The sequence below is a fragment of the Elephantulus edwardii genome, unplaced genomic scaffold (assembly GCF_000299155.1).
Source record: "Elephantulus edwardii isolate Elephantulus edwardi_28Jun2011 unplaced genomic scaffold, EleEdw1.0 scaffold00117, whole genome shotgun sequence".
In the NCBI taxonomy this organism is placed as follows: Eukaryota; Metazoa; Chordata; class Mammalia; order Macroscelidea; family Macroscelididae; genus Elephantulus; species Elephantulus edwardii.
Genome location: NW_006399867.1, coordinates 4,230,159 through 4,247,897, shown reverse-complemented (window position 1 = coordinate 4,247,897; position 17,739 = coordinate 4,230,159). Strand labels below are relative to the sequence as shown.

General features: G+C 39.8%; 1 protein-coding gene across 1 annotated transcript in view; it reads left to right on the top strand.

Moving 5' to 3' along the window:
- The window catches only part of LOC102858374 (cytochrome b-c1 complex subunit 2, mitochondrial-like), a 38,084-nt gene extending 21,713 nt beyond the window's left edge, over positions 1–16,371 (top strand). The window contains exons 7-14 of the mRNA XM_006892699.1: positions 3,537–3,634; positions 5,425–5,482; positions 6,833–6,928; positions 7,785–7,984; positions 11,171–11,251; positions 12,277–12,353; positions 14,902–15,055; positions 16,285–16,371. Of these exons, the coding sequence (XP_006892761.1) occupies positions 3,537–3,634; positions 5,425–5,482; positions 6,833–6,928; positions 7,785–7,984; positions 11,171–11,251; positions 12,277–12,353; positions 14,902–15,055; positions 16,285–16,371 (851 nt within the window). The remainder of the gene's footprint in view (positions 1–3,536; positions 3,635–5,424; positions 5,483–6,832; positions 6,929–7,784; positions 7,985–11,170; positions 11,252–12,276; positions 12,354–14,901; positions 15,056–16,284) is intronic.
- The last annotated feature ends 1,368 nt before the right edge of the window (positions 16,372–17,739 follow it).

Below are 17,739 nucleotides of genomic sequence, written 5' to 3'. Positions count from 1 at the left end.
ACAGGAGGAGATTGTCCCTCCTTCCTCGGCAGAGCATCTGGTGGATTCGAACTGTGAGCCTCTGGGATTGTAGTTGCAGCTCCTTACCACTAGGCCACCAGAGCTCCCCAAGACTGATATTTTTATGCATCCTTTTTTAAAAAACTGATTTGAATGAAGGTTTACAAATCATTCTTTTTTTATTAACATACTCATATAGATTTTGTTCTGTAACATTAGTTTCAATACCAACAGAGCAATCTACTTCTTCCCTGTCACCATCTTAATAAACATATCTATGTATTAATTTTTACTCCCTGCTCCCTCCCTTCCCTTCCCAGGTAACCATTTGCGAATGATTCTGTGTGTAAACCTTTCCTTTGCTTTTAAAACTTGGTCTCACTTCATATTTGTCCTTTTGTGACTAACTTGTAGTCTTTGAACTTCTGCAGCAAGTAAGGTGTCACCTGCATAAGTTAGGTCTTCCTCTGATCCTGGTGTCACATTCTTTTTCATAAAGTCCAGCTTTGCAAGATTTTCTTATCTACAGAGATATGGAGAAAAGATACAATCCTGACATACACCTTTCTTGACTTTATAACATCCTTGTTCTCTCTGTAAAACAGTTTCAGTATTAATTACATCTCAACATCAAGAAGGAAATTCTCACCACTGGACCAATAAGCAACATCATAATAGATGGAGAAAAGGTTGAAATTGCCAGTGATTTCATCTTACTTGGATTCAACACCCTTGGTATTAACAGTGAGGAGACGTATTGCCTGGGGAAAGTCTGCTCTCAGGGACTTCTCCATTCACTAAGGAGCAGTGATGTCAGTTTAAAGACTAACGTGCACCTGATTCGTGCCATGGTCTTGTCAGTCACTGAGAGCTGGACAGTGAGTTAAGGATGCCTTTGAGTTGTGGTATTGGAGAATAGCGCTGAATATCCCGTGGACTGCCAAAGAACCAACATATGTCTTGGAGAAAGCATAACCAGAGTGTGACTTAGAAGCAAGGATGGCGAAGCTTTGTCTCATGTACTTTGGACATGTTAGTGAGAGCTCTAATGGTTTAGTGGTGAGGATCTGTGCTGCCAAACCGAAGGCACACTGTTCAAAACCATCTGCTCTGTGGGAGTAGATGGGGAATCTCCTCTCATGCGATATACTGCCTCTGAAAATGTACTGGAGGGTCAGCTGTGAGTCGGTTCCAACGGCACAGTGCTCAACAATAACATTTCTTGGAAAGGGCTATCATGGTTGGAAAGGTGGCAGAGCGGTGAAAGACAGGAAGACCCTCGATGCGGTGGATTGACACAGTAACTAGCAGTGGGCTTAAGTATGTCAGAGATGTTGAGGATGGCATAGAATAGCACAGGGTTCCAATCTCTTGTTCATAGGAGCACTACAGTCGTGATCAACAGCACCTAACAGCAATAATAGTTAATGATCTTGAGTATTTCTTCATGTGTTTGTTGCCCACCTGAATGTCTCCTTTGACATTCATCAGAATGTCCTGTTTTGTATTTAGGTTGTCCATCGTTTTCCTAATGATATTGTCGTTCTCTAGAAATTTTTAGAGATAAGTCCCTGGTCTGATAAGTTATTGCTAAGTATTTTCTCCTGGTCTCTCTGAGTTCTCATCCTACTCTTGGAGAAGTCCTTTGATGTGCAGAAAATTTCATTTTGGAGAAGTTTTTGATCTGTTTAATCTCTTCATTTGTTCTTCTAATTTTCTACCTCAGTCAGAGTTAGTTTAGGGAGATGATGTGTTTATAGGACTTTTTTCTTAGGTTGTCCAATTTGGGGACCAGTTCTTCAGACTCTTCTGTTACTTTCTTCTTTCCCCCCTCAGTTGGTTGGTTCTACTGGGATGTCACTCATCTATTTCTTACTTGCGTTGTTTGCATTTTTTCTTGTTAGAATTTGCCAGTAACTTGTTGATTAACCCTTTCAAAGAACCAATTTCTAGTCTTATTGATTCTATTTGTTTCTCTGTTTCATTTCTTTCTTCTCTAATGTTCATTATTTCATTTCATCTGGCAAATGTAAGAGTTTTGGGGTTTGTTTTGTTTACTGCTTGGTTTGGTTGTGACTTAATATTTGAAGGTTTTAAGATGCCCTAGCTTTTATAGTCTAGTTCCTTTCTGGTTATTTTTTTTTCTTTCTGGTTATCTTAATTTCTATGAAGCTTGTAATTCAGAATGACTTCCCTAGCCATTGAATTTACTTTGCCATGTAGATGGGCAGGAATGTGTAAATAGGGTGTGAGCCACAAGGGGGTTGGTTGGCCTCACCATTAAAGTGAGTGGATCCAGCACTTCCCTGCCAGCAAAGAAGCAGCAAGAGAATGGAGCATATCCTTCAGGCCCACAAATTCCTCCACCAGCTGGATCTATGAACAGCAGCGCCATAGTAGCCACAGCAGGAAAACAGGGACCCTGGCATAAGGCAGAGAACCAGAGACCTGACATGAGATGGGACCTTGCAGTTCCTACCATTGGAACCAGAGCTAAGAGCTTTTGCTCAAGTTTGTTGGAAAACTTGAGGTAGGAAGCCGTTAGTCTCAGGACTGAGAACTTTGTAACACTGGCCTAAAATCACATGTCTCAAGGCTGAGGTGCCTGCAGCACATTTCAGAAGCTGTCCTGAACAAATGACTGTATTCTGCTTCTAAACTGGATTATAACTTTTGGCTTTTCCTGATGTTTATGTATGGTCTATGAGCTATTGCATTGGATTTTGAATCCAGCAAAGCAGTAAGATTGATGTTGCGATGAGAAGAAAGAGGTATGGGAGTGTGGGGGACATGTCTGACCTCATGAGAATTGGTTTTGTGTTGTTAATGCGGTTGACAGGGACAGTGCCCCCTTGTGAAATTGGTAAAGGTCAGATATGGCCTTCCCCACACTACCCTTGCTTTTTTTTACAGTTTCTTAGTGCTTCTGTACTAGAAATACCTCAAGTGGATGGCTTTAATGAACAGATATTTTCTCAGTTTGTTGTTGTGTAACATCAAGTCTGAACCGACGCATAACTGACCCTGCAGCTGCTTTTCAGAGGCAGTAAATCATGTAGGAAGTTGCTCATCTTATTTCTACAGAGCAGCTGGTGGATTCAAATCATGCCTTTGGTTTGGCAGCACAATTTGTTACCACTAAGCCACTAGAGCTTTCACCATTTAGGGGCCAAGAAATCTGAATTCACAGGGCAAGCTAAGGTCAACTGTCTCCCCATTTGGGCTGTGAAGGGAATGTCTGTGTGTCATTAAAGCCTCTTTTCCTGGGTTCTTTAATGATCTTCTTGTGGTGCCTATTTTCCTCTCCATTTTTACTTGCTTGATCCTTCTTTGCCTAATACACTCCTTTCAAATCTCAAAAGCAAATGTTTTAAGATAGACCCTACGCTGAGTGGCCTCATTAGCAAAGAAATCCCTGTTCACAGATGGAACATAATATTGGGGAGGACAATTAAATATATATTACTGAGCTTTAAAATATGGTTATCTTTACTTAACATTACTTTTCAGTAACTACTTCTTTCCTTACTTTACAGATGTCATTGAGAATTTACATGCAGCAGCTTACCGGAATGCCTTGGCTAATTCTTTATATTGTCCTGACTATAGGATTGGAAAGGTGACATCAGAGGAGGTACTGATAAAATCCCATTATCGTTTGAAATGTGATGTTTTCATATTAAATCTAATGATGCTGGTTTGCCAATTATTTTTTCCTGATAGAAATTCCATTTGCTTGCTTGTGTTTTGATTAACATTCTACATGAGCAGTTTTTTTAGCTAAAAATGTTATTATACAAGGGACATGCACATTACATAAGTCAGAAAACATAGACAATCAAAATGAAGGACAACATCACATACCACAAGATACTCTATTTTAAGACCTTGATGGATTTTCTTCTAGATCTTTTTCCTGTATACCTTTTTTTCAACACAACTTACATGCTTAAATATCATAATAAGTCCTCTGACTAAAGAATTTTAGTCTGTAATCTCCCTAAATACTTGGCTGGGAATAAACCCTTCTTCATTACTCCTCACCTCATCATCAGCTCACTCACTAGCTTGTTCACCATCTGCAGCACACTGAATTTAGCTGCATCAGATTTCTCACGAGTCACAGCAATATCATAGTACCTTTCCACAGCATGATATGCTGAGTGTTAAATCCTACCTCTCAGGTTAGCAAAGAAAAATTTAGAATTATCAATACCGCCTAAATATACTTGGAACTTAAAAAGTTCTATTCTCATTTGCATTCCACTTATCTAGTACAGAAAATCTGTTGGTATATTGCTTTCCGCTTTTGGTTTATCTCTGGCTTTAAATAAAAAAACAAAACTGGTTAGCCATAAGTAGTTTAATGTCTGTCATTCACACAGCATTTTTTTAACATTCTTGTTTCTATCGCTCGACTTGAGTGATGGCAATTTTTTTTCCATAAGACTGGCCTCTAATGAATTTTGAAAATTTGTAAAAATCAAGCTCCAGCATAAGGATGTGTAACTCAGGCAGCCAAAGAATGCCTGTAACATTTCTCAGCAAGCACGTCTATGATAGCCTCATGTATCATTGTGAAAAATTAGAAGTAAGGTAAATGTCCTTACTAACTTATGAAACAGAATCATTTCCTTAATGGAATGATTCAGAAATTTTAATTAATATGGCAAAATTCCATGGAGTATACTCAGATGCTAACAAAAAACTATTTATGAATCATCATATGCCATATATTCTCATTGGGGGGAAAAAATGTTCAAACCAGTGTACATGATCCAATTCTTTCTTTTTTCCAGTTCACTTTTGAAAAGTAGTTTCATTGAGATAGAACTCTCATACTATGCAATTCACCTAATTAAAATGTACAGTTGAGTAATTTTTTAGATTAGCTGAATTGTGTAGCCATCAAGATCTAGTCTTTGAAACAGTAGTTTCTTCAGTAAACTCCTAAGATGATTTGACATTCAGTAGTCTTCTGTCATGAGTCATTATCACAAAACAAACAGATATGTCTTAGAAGAATTCCAGTCAGAATTCACCTTGAAAGAGAGTGAGGCAAGACTTTGTCTCCAGCTGTTTGGTAATTTTTTTTAAAAAAAGACAGCTCTAGTCACATTATTAGAAGAGACTAGTTCCTCAAGAAAGCTAACATGGTTCCTAAAGGACAGGGTTAGTGAGAAGGAGGATAGAGTTAGAGTCTCTACAAGAGTGAGCCTCAACATAGCACCAATTAGGACAGTGCAGGACCAGCCAGCTTGGATTCTGTTGTGCGTACAATTGCTGTCATAACTGATGTAGCACCTGACCATCGCGGAGCAGCTTTAAGCCTTAGTGTATCACTTTACTCTAAATAGAATTTTACATTTCAACCACATTTTTATTCATAACAAATAATTTAATGTCTGTTTTTCATTTCCCCAGTTACATTTCTTTGTACAGAACCACTTTACAAGTGCAAGAATGGCGTTGATTGGACTTGGTAAGCTGGGAATTGCCTGTCTTAGCATCCTGCTTCCATGGGAGCAGTACCTTCAACTGTGATTCCATGAGCACAGAATCAGACTGAATTTGAAAACTCAGTCCTATATTTATGACAAGCAGGCAGTATATGATAACATTTTATTTAGTTCCTCAGCCTTTTTTTCTGGAAAGTAGAATTGGATATATTTGACTTTGTACACTACTTGGTTTAAATTAATTAGAGTGTTTAAAAAACCTATCACAAAGGACCGCTTTGTGACAACAATAACAAGTAGGTGTAATTCCCAGTCACTAAACAAAGAGTTCCTGGATATTTTTTTAAAAAAATACAACTTAGGGGAGCTCTTGTGGCCTAGCGGCAGGAAGATGCGCTGCAATCCCAGAGATGTGCGGTTCAAATCCACAAGGTGCTCTGCTGGAGAAGGAGGGACAATCTCCTGTACCAGTCATAACCAATTTGATGGTACACACACAATAACACAATTTAAAAAAACAAACAAACAAAACAACTTAGTGATAAAGTCGGTAAAGGATCTAAATTGCAAATCATGCATGTGAAACTCATAACCTCATTGCTGTCAAATCGGGACCAACTCACAGCTGACCCGTCAAAGGTTTCTGAGAGAGGAAGGTTCCACGAGAGATTGCCATCATTCTTCCTTGGAGCACTGGTGGATTTGAACCACTAGAGTCATGGCCTTTTGGCAGCCAGTGCACTGCCCTGCGCACTGTGCCACCAAAGCTGCCTTCCCTGCATGTGTGTTTGAATTTGTTGCATGTTTTTCCTCTGTAGAGAATTGTCTGTTTAATTGAATTATTTGCCTTCACTGTTGCAGTCTTACTAGATTCTAGATCCTTAGCCTATTTACAAATCATTTCCTCTCATTTTGTGGGTTAAATTTTCTCTATGTTGATAATGTCTTTTAATGTACAACAAAATACTGTGGAAATAGCAAAATTATTAGAAACATTAAAATGTCCATCAAAGAAGGAATTGATTGAATAAATTATATACATAAGTATTGTAGATTTTTATAATCATTAAATGTAGACCACTCAATGCTGTAAGTTATACAAGTTAAAAACATCATCACATAGTAAGACCAATTTAATAAACAAAAGGAACAAAGGATAATTAGTAATATGTGCACAGGAAAAAATTCTAGATGAGTATAATAAACTGTGAGGCATTAGGGAAGAATAGCATTATGGGCAGAACTCTTGCTTTCCTTACTGTTCTGTGATGACTGAATTTCATAGTGCTTTTAAAGAAAGAAAAAGCAGTAGGCGCTGTCTAATTATGCTTAGGAAATTCTGCTCTAGCTCATTTCTGTTTCTTTTGCAATAGGTGTGAGTCACCCTATGCTAAAGCAAGTTGCTGAACAGTTTCTCAACATGAGAGGGGGTCTAGGTTTAGCTGGTGCAAAGACCGTGTATCGTGGAGGTGAGCATTTTGTTCTGTTAGTGTTGATTTTCTTGTTTTCACCCTAGAATAGCACACTGTAATTGATGGGATCCCTGCTTCCTGGAGAGAGTGAAACCAGGCTGCTCCTTGGAGGCAAGGATTTTGAAGCTCTGGCTAACATACTCTGGGCATGTTACAAAGACCAATCAGTCCTTGAAGAGGGACACCATGCTTGGGAGGGTGGAGAGACAGTGCAAGAGAGGAAGACTCTCGATGCGATGGAATGACTCAATGACTTTGGTAATGGGGGTAGGTGTATCCGAGACAATAAGGTTGGCTCAGGATAGAGCAGGGTACAGAGCTATTGTACGTAGAGTTGCTATGAGTTGCAAGTGACTCTACGGCACATAACAATAACAAACTAGGCGTAATTCCCAGCCAGTGTACCTCATGTGTAGCCACTGTCTGTTATTGGAGCCTGCATATCACTCTGATAACTAATGGGTTTCAATGGTGCTTTCAGACTAACACAGTTTAGCTAAAAGACCTTTCTGTTTCCAAAAGTAAGCCAGTGAGAACCGTGTGCATCCCTGAAGTTCAATCTGCAGCCGATTGTGGAGATGGTTTAGGGCCAGACAGTGTTTCCTTCTTTTGCTCCAAAAGTCAAGGGCTGACTTGTGGCTGCTAACAACCACAGCAAAGCTTCATTATTCCGAAAGTCTTAATATGGAATGAGAGAATTAGATGGCTTGGGTCATGTATATGAAATGTGTTTTGGGGGATTGGGAACCATGGCATGGGGAGAATATGTGGGGTGTGTGAATATTGTGTTGTAGGAGATGCTGAAGAGTAGAACCATAGATAACTTGTTTCTCTCGCCCACCCTTGGCGCCAGGTGAAATTCGAGAGCAGAACGGAGACAGCCTGGTCCATGCTGCTCTCGTGGCAGAAAGCGCTGCCATAGGAAGTCCGGAAGCGAGTGCGTTCAGTGTGCTTCAGCACGTTCTCGGCGCAGGACCCCACGTCAAGAGAGGCAGCAACGCCACCAGCTCCCTCTACCAGGCTGTTGCAAAGGGAATTAACCAGCCATTTGATGTGAGTCTAAGCACTTGATAGACCTTTTATTTTCAAAGGTTCAGTGTTTAAAATGTAGACATGATACTAATTTGCTCTTAATTAAAGATGAACACATACTAGAGCTTTGTAAAGTAGAACAGAGGAACTTTATTTCAGTATCTTAGCAAATCTATCATAGGTTTCGTGTCTTTTTAATTCTAATCAGGAAGAAAAATCGAGTGCCTAGAAATGAAATTCATCAAAAATTCATACTTTAGTTTCCTTTCCGATAAACCATTAACTAGCAAAGGGTCCCCTAGCTTGCAGTTAGTCTTTTCATTGCTGTATTTTCTGCTGTGCATTTCTGTTGCTATGACTACGTTCTCATTTCCATTATTCTTCCAGTTTCTTAACCAAGTGTACAAGATAGGCACCCAGAAACTGCTTCAAAAGAAAAAGGTGTCAATTAAACTCATGAACGTTCATGTTGCTTAAGAAGACATCTTTTTATAATGGGGGAAAGTGCTAAAACTTAAAAAATAATGATATTCAAATCGGGACACTAAAAGATGCCAACCAGCCTTCTTTTATGCGTGACTGTTGTTTGCTCAGTGTAATAGATTACATGCCTTTGAAAAGCGACAAATGGAAGATGGCGCCAAAAGCAAAGAAGGAAGCTCCTGCCCAAAACTGAAGCAAAGGCATTAAAGGCTAAGAAGCCAGTCCTGAAGGGCATCCACAGCCACACACACACACACACACAAAAGATCTGAACGTCACCCACTTTCCGGTGGCTTAAGACGCTGAGACTCCGAAGGCAGCCCAAATACCCCTGGAAGAGTGCCCCCAGGAGAAACAAGCTTGACCACTAGGCCATCATCAAGTTTCCCCTGACCACTGAGTCAGCCATGAAGAAAATAGAAGATAACAACACACTTTTGTTCATTGTGGATGTCAAGGCCAACAAGCACCAAATCAAACAAGCTGTAAAGAAGTGTTATTGATGTGGCCAAGGTCAACACCTTGATTAGGCTTCATGGAGAGATGAAGGCCAGTATTGCACTTGCTCCTGACTATGACGATTTGGATGTTTCCAACAAAATTGCAATCATCTAGTCAAAGTCTAGCTAGCTAATTCTAAATATAAGTTTTTCTCATAAAAACAACATGTCCAAAGTATGTCAGGCAAAGCTTCAGAATCCTTGCCTCCAAGGAGCAGCCTGCTTTAACCCTCTCCATGACAAACCTGTTTGTTCTTTTTGGACATATTGCAAGGAGGGACCAGTCCTTGGAGAGATGTCATGCTTGGGAGGGTGTAGGGACAGCACAGGAGAGGAAGGCCCTCGAAAAGATGATTGACTCAGTGACTGAGGTAATGGGGTAGGTGTGACAGAGACACACAGATTGGCACAGGATAGAGCAGGGTTTAGGTCTGTTGTACATAGAGTCACTATGAGTCACAGGCAACTTGACAGCATGTAACAACTTATAAAAAACAAGCAACCAATGTATTAAATTCTAGGATGTTTGAATGAATGGAAATCCAAAGTCTAAATTTTCATTAAAATTAATAATAATAAAAAATACATAAAGAGAAAAAGAATTCACTAGTTAAAAAAATAAAATCAACTTTAATATAAAAAATTCTAGGATGTTGTTGTTGTTAGGTGCCACTGAGTAAAGTATGACTCATAGCGACCCTTTGAACAACAGATCTGAACCCTATTCTCTCCTGTGCCATCCTCACACTTCCTGATACACAAGAGCCCATTGCAGCAGTCACCATGTCAGTCAGGTTGAGGGTCTTCCTCTCCTTTGCCAACCCTCCATCCTTCCTAGCATCATGTCCTTCTCCGAGGAATAGCCCCTCCTAGCAACATGTCCAAGGTATGTGAGGCAAAGCCTCGTCATTCTTGCCTCCAAAGAGCACTCTGGCTGCACCGTCTCCATGACATATCTCTTGGCTGTCCATGGGATGTTCAGGGCTCTTCTCTAACACACAAAGGCATCAGTTCTTCTGTCATCCTTATTCATTGTCCAGTGCTTAGATGCACAGCAAATGATTGGAAAGACCATGGGGGGCTAAATCAGACATACCTCAGTCCTCAAACTGATGTTATTACTCATCAGTAATTTGGAGAGGTCTCTAATCGCCTATTTCCTAACACGAAGGGTGTTAATTGTGGATCCAAGTAAAATGAAGTTGTTGACCATTTCAGTCTCTTCTCCATCCATCATGATGTTGCTTATCGGGCCAGTGGTAAAAATCTTTGTTTTCTTGACACTGAGATACAACCCGTACTGAATTAAATCCTGATTTTGTAATGATAGTTTCATATAAATTTCTTGTTCAGAAATTTGCAATGTGAATAGGAGAATCTCAGAATTCGAATTCAAAGAATTGAAGTGTTGTTTGGGTTTTGTTTCCCCTTTCTTTTGTTTTACATTGACTTAACCAGTGGTTCTTAAACTTAATGTTCATAAGAATCACCTAGAATGCTAGTTTAAAAGTAGAGCTTAAAAAAAAGTTGGGGGTGGCGCTTTCCAGGCTGCATTGCTAATTTGGGACAGGTACCTAAAGATCTGTGTTTTTATAATACGAACTCAAGTAGTCCTTCTACACACGGGTTATATAAATAATGTGAAACATTAGACTAGGCAATCAAATTCACCTTCAGAATCTTAAATCTCTGCTCAGACTACAGACAGCAGTGCCCAAAGTACCAGTGAGGCTACTTTGAACATCTGGATAAGAGACATTTAATAGAATGTGCCCCAGTCCTTTGGCTTCAGCCCCTTGGGGAAGGGAATGAGAATTGGGGAAAAGTTGCCACCAGCAGCAGTGAGAAGAAACCCATCCTGTTGAATGCCCACACCCTGCGTGCCAAAGAATAACAGCTACAAAGTGCTCCTTACCACCAGGCCTTGCCATGTCTGTATTACATGTTTGCAGGTACCTGTTTGGGACACAGTGACCTTTGGTCATCTAAGGACATAGGGAGCCAAAAGGAAAGTGCACATTCCTTTTAGAAATAGCTACAATAAAACAGGGAGCTCTAGTAAAAGGTCATTTGTATGCAGGAAAAATCTCTTGGTTAAATTAAGTGAAATATTAATCTGTTTTGCTCATACTGTAAGGGGCACATTTTTATCAAGACAACCTCGGGAAAATTGTGTTTTGCGTACGTGGTGGAATAGCATGCATCCAGTTTCCTTGTACTCTAGGTCTCCGCTTTTAATGCCGGCTACTCAGATTCTGGGCTCTTTGGGATCTACACGATTTCACAGGCTGAAGCTGCTGGAGATGTAAGTTGCAACCTTGCAAGCTCTTACTTTTTTTTGTTGTTTTTTGGGGGGGAGGGGGGATTGCTTTCCATTGAAAAGTTTTTCATTAAAACATGGACTGTTTGATTGCTGTGGTTTATCAGCGTTCTGTGTAGTAATAGCATTTAGAGTACTGTGGGGAAACGTCAGAAATGTATGCTGTTGTCTCAAGGAAAGAGAGAAAATACCTCCTTGGTGTTAGGGTTCCATTTCAGTGAGCAGCACATTAGCTGACTCTGGGACAGCCGAGTTAAGAACTCTGGAGAAGCTTTAGTCAAGATAAACATTTGGGCATTGTGAGTAGTAGAGAGATTGTGTTGAAGTACAAGTTAGAGGTGAAAGATTATAAAGAAAGTAGACAGAAACCAGAGTGCTAGGAAATGCCACCATTTTGGGAATCCCCAGGGGTACAAATTAGGAAGGCATTCACTAATCAGAAGGTTGGCACTTCACCCAAAGTTGCCTTTGAAGAAAGACCCAGCAGTTTACGTTCCAGAAATCAGCCACTGAAAGCGAACCTGTGGGCTTTAGTTCTGTTCTGATACCTTTCAGGAGGATCACGAGTCAGGGTCAAGCAGAGGACAGCTATTCCGCTTTGGGGTTTTTCCTGTGATCTTTATGTCCTTTCTTGGCTACAATATGTTATACAAATAGCTGCTTTATGGAACACAGAAAGGATATGAAATAAATGATGGCTGAAGAACTCCAACTAGGCATTGTGCCTTTTTTTTTACTTTTTTTTTTATGCGTGTACCGTCAAATTGGATCTGACTGGTACAGGAGGCGACTGTTCCTCCTTCTTCAGCAGAGCATCTGGTGGATTTGAACCGTGCACTTCTGGGATTGCAGTACAGTTTCCTGCCACTAGGCCACCAGAGCTCGCCATTGTGCCTTTTCTGAGGAGCTGACCTTCCAGCTCCTATTTTTTTCCTCAGTAGAGGAGCTTGTGGTTGCTGAAGGAGACCAGTACTGCCCAGAGGTGACCCACCTTATCTTGTCTGTCCTAGGTCATCAAGACCGCCTATGACCAAGTAAAAGCCATTGCTCAGGGAAGCCTTTCGGATACAGTCGTCCAAGCTGCCAAGTGAGTTTCCATGTTGACATTGTGCTTTGCTAATCTGAAAGCTGTCATTTTTTTTCTAGTCATGCTCATAAGGATTGAAAAGAACAGTGACATAGTAGAAAGGAAACACACTCAGAATCCTGCTATCTAGAGATGACACTTAATATTTTACCTGATTACTGACCATGTTTTAAATACAGTCATGTGTGTATGTGCATACATATACTTAGTAGCATGTTTGTTGTATCTCTGATTCTACTATGACTCCTGCCAAACAGATTACTAGATATTTGTTGTGAACAGTATATACTTAGACATTTCTGCAGTTGAAAATTAAACTTTCAAGGATACCTTTAAATTTAATATTACTCTTTGGGAATAGAGTCCAAACTTAAGCAGGAGTTATAAACATTATGTATATTTAAGGTTTTTATTTTTCTGTTTTCAAACATGATATGTATGTGTATATGTCTAGTTTTCTTTATATGTATGTCTATTTAATGTTTTTATTTTTCTATTTTCAATTTACAATCTGAAAACGTTACACCATTTTATAATCATACCACTGGTATATGAAGACTGCCTCTCTTATAACCACTGGAATTTGGTTTTTTCCTGTTTACCAATATACTAGACAACTAATTTTATATTTTATTTCTCCACTTAAAAAATACTCCAATACATCTTCTTGGTGGTTTTTAAGTTCCCACTGACTGGGCTGAAAGCACTAACTATAAACGCCACCTCTAACTCATTGAAACCTCAAGTTCCCATAATTAAATCTCGTATTATCAACCTTTTGGATAAAGTTAGAAATCAGACTGCATTTTCATGCACCAGTTTATTTCTCTTCATCAGTTTAGGAGAATCACAAAGTGGATCCTAAACTTAAATAGTTGTCAGTGCTCATTTAGTATTGCCTTCCACCATCCAGAAACATGTTAACACCTTTCCAGCCTTTTATTTACTGCCCTGATTACATAAGTACGTGTAACTCAAAAAAAGCCAAACTCATTGTCATCAAATTGATTCCACCTTGTAGCGACCCCCCACACTGGGTTTCCACAGCTGAAGTCTTAACAGGAGGAAACCACCCTTACCCTCCCCCACCCAGGACGTAGTTGGTAGATTCAAACTGCCAGAGACACAAGGCCTTTGGATTGGTGCTGTGGATTATGCCGTCAGAGTTCCTTGGACAGCTAGATTATAAATATAAATTATAAATATGTTTGGTATTCATTAATAACAAGTGAGTTATGCAGAGTAAATTCCAGCCCAGGATGGAACACTTTTTACTCCTATCTATTCCAATTGGTATTACTTTTGTTATAGTAAACACACTACAAAGTTACATCTCTCCAGGAGGTTGCAATGTAATACAATTTATGAAATAGTACACACATGGAAGGAGGGACCCATAGAATGTGGCTGTACATGATTTCACCAGAAGTAAAATATGATGAAAATAAAAATTCAAACATGGATCTGATGTAAGAACAATCCAAGCTTCACATCTAATTTATTTAAGAAAATTTAATAAATGTAACAGTTTTTATAAAGTATGGCAACATCTAAAAAGGGGGAAGTTCAATTATTAATGTCAACATCTGTTCGTTTTCTGACATTTTGATGGCGTCGGTACTCTTCCTTGTAAGGACTCTCAGTCTTCCAAAAGTGAAAAAGAAAGTGAGGTGTCCTTGCTGAAGGGACAGATTGATAACTCTTGGGAAAGTTGACTGCCTGCAGACAAAATGCTTTTTTAATTAAGCTAGTAATTTTGGTAAAGTTGCTCTCTTAAATTTTAAGTATGTTCTAATAAGATGTTCTATAGAATGCCAAGGATTAATAGGTTATCTGAGGGTTAAATAGCTCAAAAGCTTTCCTGAGCACTGCTTATAACAGTCTCTGAGAGAATTGTGACTCATAGTAACTCTGCAGGGCAGAGTACACCTGTTGTGAGCAGTTTGTTGCCAAGACTATAAATCTTCATGCCATATCTTTCTCCCACCGAACAGCAGGTTGGTGGGTTCAAACTCTCAACCTTTCAGGTAGCAGCAAAGTGCTTAACTGCTGTACCACTAGGTTCCGTTTAATCTGTCCACAGGGGCTGACAAGACCCATACTATCCTGTTCCTTATTTTCCCCTGTCTTCATCATGCCTTACCCTTCAAATTGCAGCAAATCCCGGCACAGAAATAGGTTGGGGTGGGAGGGGACAGAGAACTAGACCGCTAAATGAACAGTGCCTCGAGTACCACGTGAGGTGTTTTTATTTAATAGAAATAACTGCAAAATTATCACTTGACTAATCAAATCCTTGCATTAAAATAGTTTTAACTAGACCTAAATGCCAAAAGCAGTTTCAGTATTATTTTTATATGACACCTTTCCAAAATGGTAATGTCAATAATATTTGATGAACTAAAGCACTATATGGAACCCTCTAGTGCCTTTTTTTAAGCACTTTTAGATTTCAGTTCTGTTCGTTTTCATGTTTACCAAAACATAATTAAGAGCTTGAGAACATACTTTATAAAACTGCCTTAACTGCATATGCTTTACTGGGCAGGAACAAGCTGAAAGCTGGATACCTAATGTCGGTGGAATCTTCCGAGGGTTTTCTGAATGAAGTTGGATTCCAGGCTCTAGTTGCTGGTTCTTACATGCCACCAACCACAGTCCTTCAGCAGATTGACTCAGTGACTGCTAGTGACATCAAAAACGTAAGCAAACATTTCTATCATGTTAACGTAGACTTGGGACTCCTAAACTCAATAAAGTCTATGATTTCATACCTTAATGGTTGTGTTTCAGAAAGAAAAGAATTCAGAAGCTTCTTTGGGCTGTACATGTTATGCTGAGGCTATTTCATCCCTGTCTGCCTGGTGTGACAAAGGGCTTGTTGCTATCACAGCTGCAGATGCCCCCTTGTCAAGGCAGGGTCTGTGTATCTCCTTCACGCAACTCAGCCTTAAGCTTACCTATTTTAAGTCTCTTTCCTCATGGATCAAAAAGAGCCAAAAGTTTGCATGTTTCATCCTTACCACTCCAGAAATAAACTCTATATCCTACTAATCCTTTTCCACCTGGTATCTCAGAATTTCCTTTATTCTTCTCTGGCTCCACTTTCCTGGTCTTGTTACAGGCTTTCTCACATGATTCTTCTATGTAAGATTGACTTGTATTGAGAGCAAGAACTATTCCCTATACCTTTTTGTACATGAAAGCATAAGAAGTAGGTGAACCACATGTGCTAACAGCTACATGAAATTAATAAATTGATAAGCGTTTGTTCCCTGTCCTCCTTATATTAAAAATACCATTCCACTTCCACCATTTTCCCTTCAAGTTATGTCCTGTAGGGATGATATAAAGAGACAAAGCTATTTTAAGGTAGTAATTTTGACTTGGTTTCGTTTGGCCCCTAAGTGTCTCATCTTAGACTCTTTGACAAAACTGTATCATTTAATGCACCATAATTCAAGGCACAGCCCACCTCTTTACATCAGCCTCTCTTCTCCGTCTTACTTGTCTGGGGTCGTGGGAGAGCGGCTGCTCTCCTGGACTCATGGTATTGTTTGTATTCTACTTAACCTAAAGAATGGCATAATGAGTATGAGGATAGAAATCTTTACTTTTAAGGAAACTGTCGGTATGTTTTAAGTGGCCTAGACTATATCATTTGTAATTAAGAAACAAAATGCAGTGATAGGCACTGTCCTTGCTCATTTAACATATCTGCTGTGCCCTTACAAGGTCCACAGCTGAGCGCTTCTGCTGTATGGTCACGATTTAAAGCAGAACTCTATCTCCTCTAGTTAATTTTGAGAAGATGCCATTAGAGACTTGCTGGCCTAGAATGTCTTACTGAAATAACAGAATAAATATGTTTACGCAGTAGGACATTTTCTTCCTATTAACTTTTGTCTTTGTTTTTGTTTTTTATTTAAAGGCTGCAACGAAGTTTGTTTCTGGCAAAAAATCAATGGCAGCAAGTGGAAATTTGGGGCATACACCTTTTGTTGATGAATTAAAATAGTGAAGTCCGTATTACATCAAAGAACTGACCATTGACTCAACTCAGCAGCAGACACATCAAAGTTTAAAAAGGCTGTAATATAACGTTTATCTCTTTTTTTTTTCCAATGAGGTAAAATATCTTAACGTATAAATAAATGTGGGTAATTATTCCCAAATGACCCAATGTCAATAAAACATTGTTTTAAAAATAATTTTCTTGTGTTTTTCCTTACCAGCTAACCAGCAAGGACTTCTACACAGGGTCTTGGTGTTCAAAGTCTGTAAAGGAGACTGTAAGAATGAGCACAAAAGTGTCAGGACCTAATAAAAATAAGGCCAAGTGACTGTCATAACATTTCCAGATTATTATTCATGACTTCTTAAGATAAAAGCAGTGCTGCACATTTGTAACCATGAGCACCAAATAAACCCACTGCAAGCCCATTTTTTCTAATTCACAGTGACCTGAAAGAAGAGAGTAGAACTGCCCCATAGTCTCCAGAGCTGTAAGCTGTCCCATCTTCCTCCTGCCAGAGCAGCTGGGAAGTATGAACTGCCAGTCGTTGAGTTAGCTACCCAGTGTTTAACCACTGTGCCACCAGGACTCCTTAATTTTACAGTGGACATGGGTGTGAAGGATAGTTACATTTTAGCCTAGACTCTATCCTTTTTATCTTTTCTGAATTTTTTTATTAAGTTTCCTAGTGTTCCCTAATTTGTCTCCTGACATCAGAGCTGGTGAGGTTGGCTCAGGATAGAGCAGGGTTCAGAGCTGTACATAGGGTCGCTATGAGTCGTCTTGCTGTCAGGGATCTCTCCAGAGTACTGAAGAGCAACGACGTCAGTCTGGAGACTAAGGTGCGCCTGATCCAGGCAATAGTCTGCAATTGTTTGCTATGTGTCAGACAGTTGGACAATGACTAGGGATGATAGAGAGTTGATGCCTTTGAGCTGTGGTGCTGGAGAAGAGTGTTGAATATACCATGGACTGCTAGGAGAACAAACTCCAGGTTTGTCCTGGAGAGGGTTAAGCCAGGCTGCTCCTTGGAGGCAGGGATTCTGAGGCTCTGACATACTTTGGGCATGTTGCAAGGAGGGACATCATTCTTGGGAGAGTGGAGGGACAGTGCAAGAGAGGAAGACCCTCGAGATGGGTTGATTCAGTGACTGGGGTAATGAGGGTTAGTGTGTCGGAGAAAAGTAAAGTTGGCACAAGATAGAGCAAGTTTCAGGGCTGTTGTACATAGGGTCACTGTGAGTCTCAAGCAACTCGACAGCACATAACGACAACAACATGAGTCACAGGTGACTCAACAGCATGCAACAACAATGTCCTATAGGGATCTCTGGTTGCCTAGTGACAAGAAGCTGCACTGCAATTCCAAAG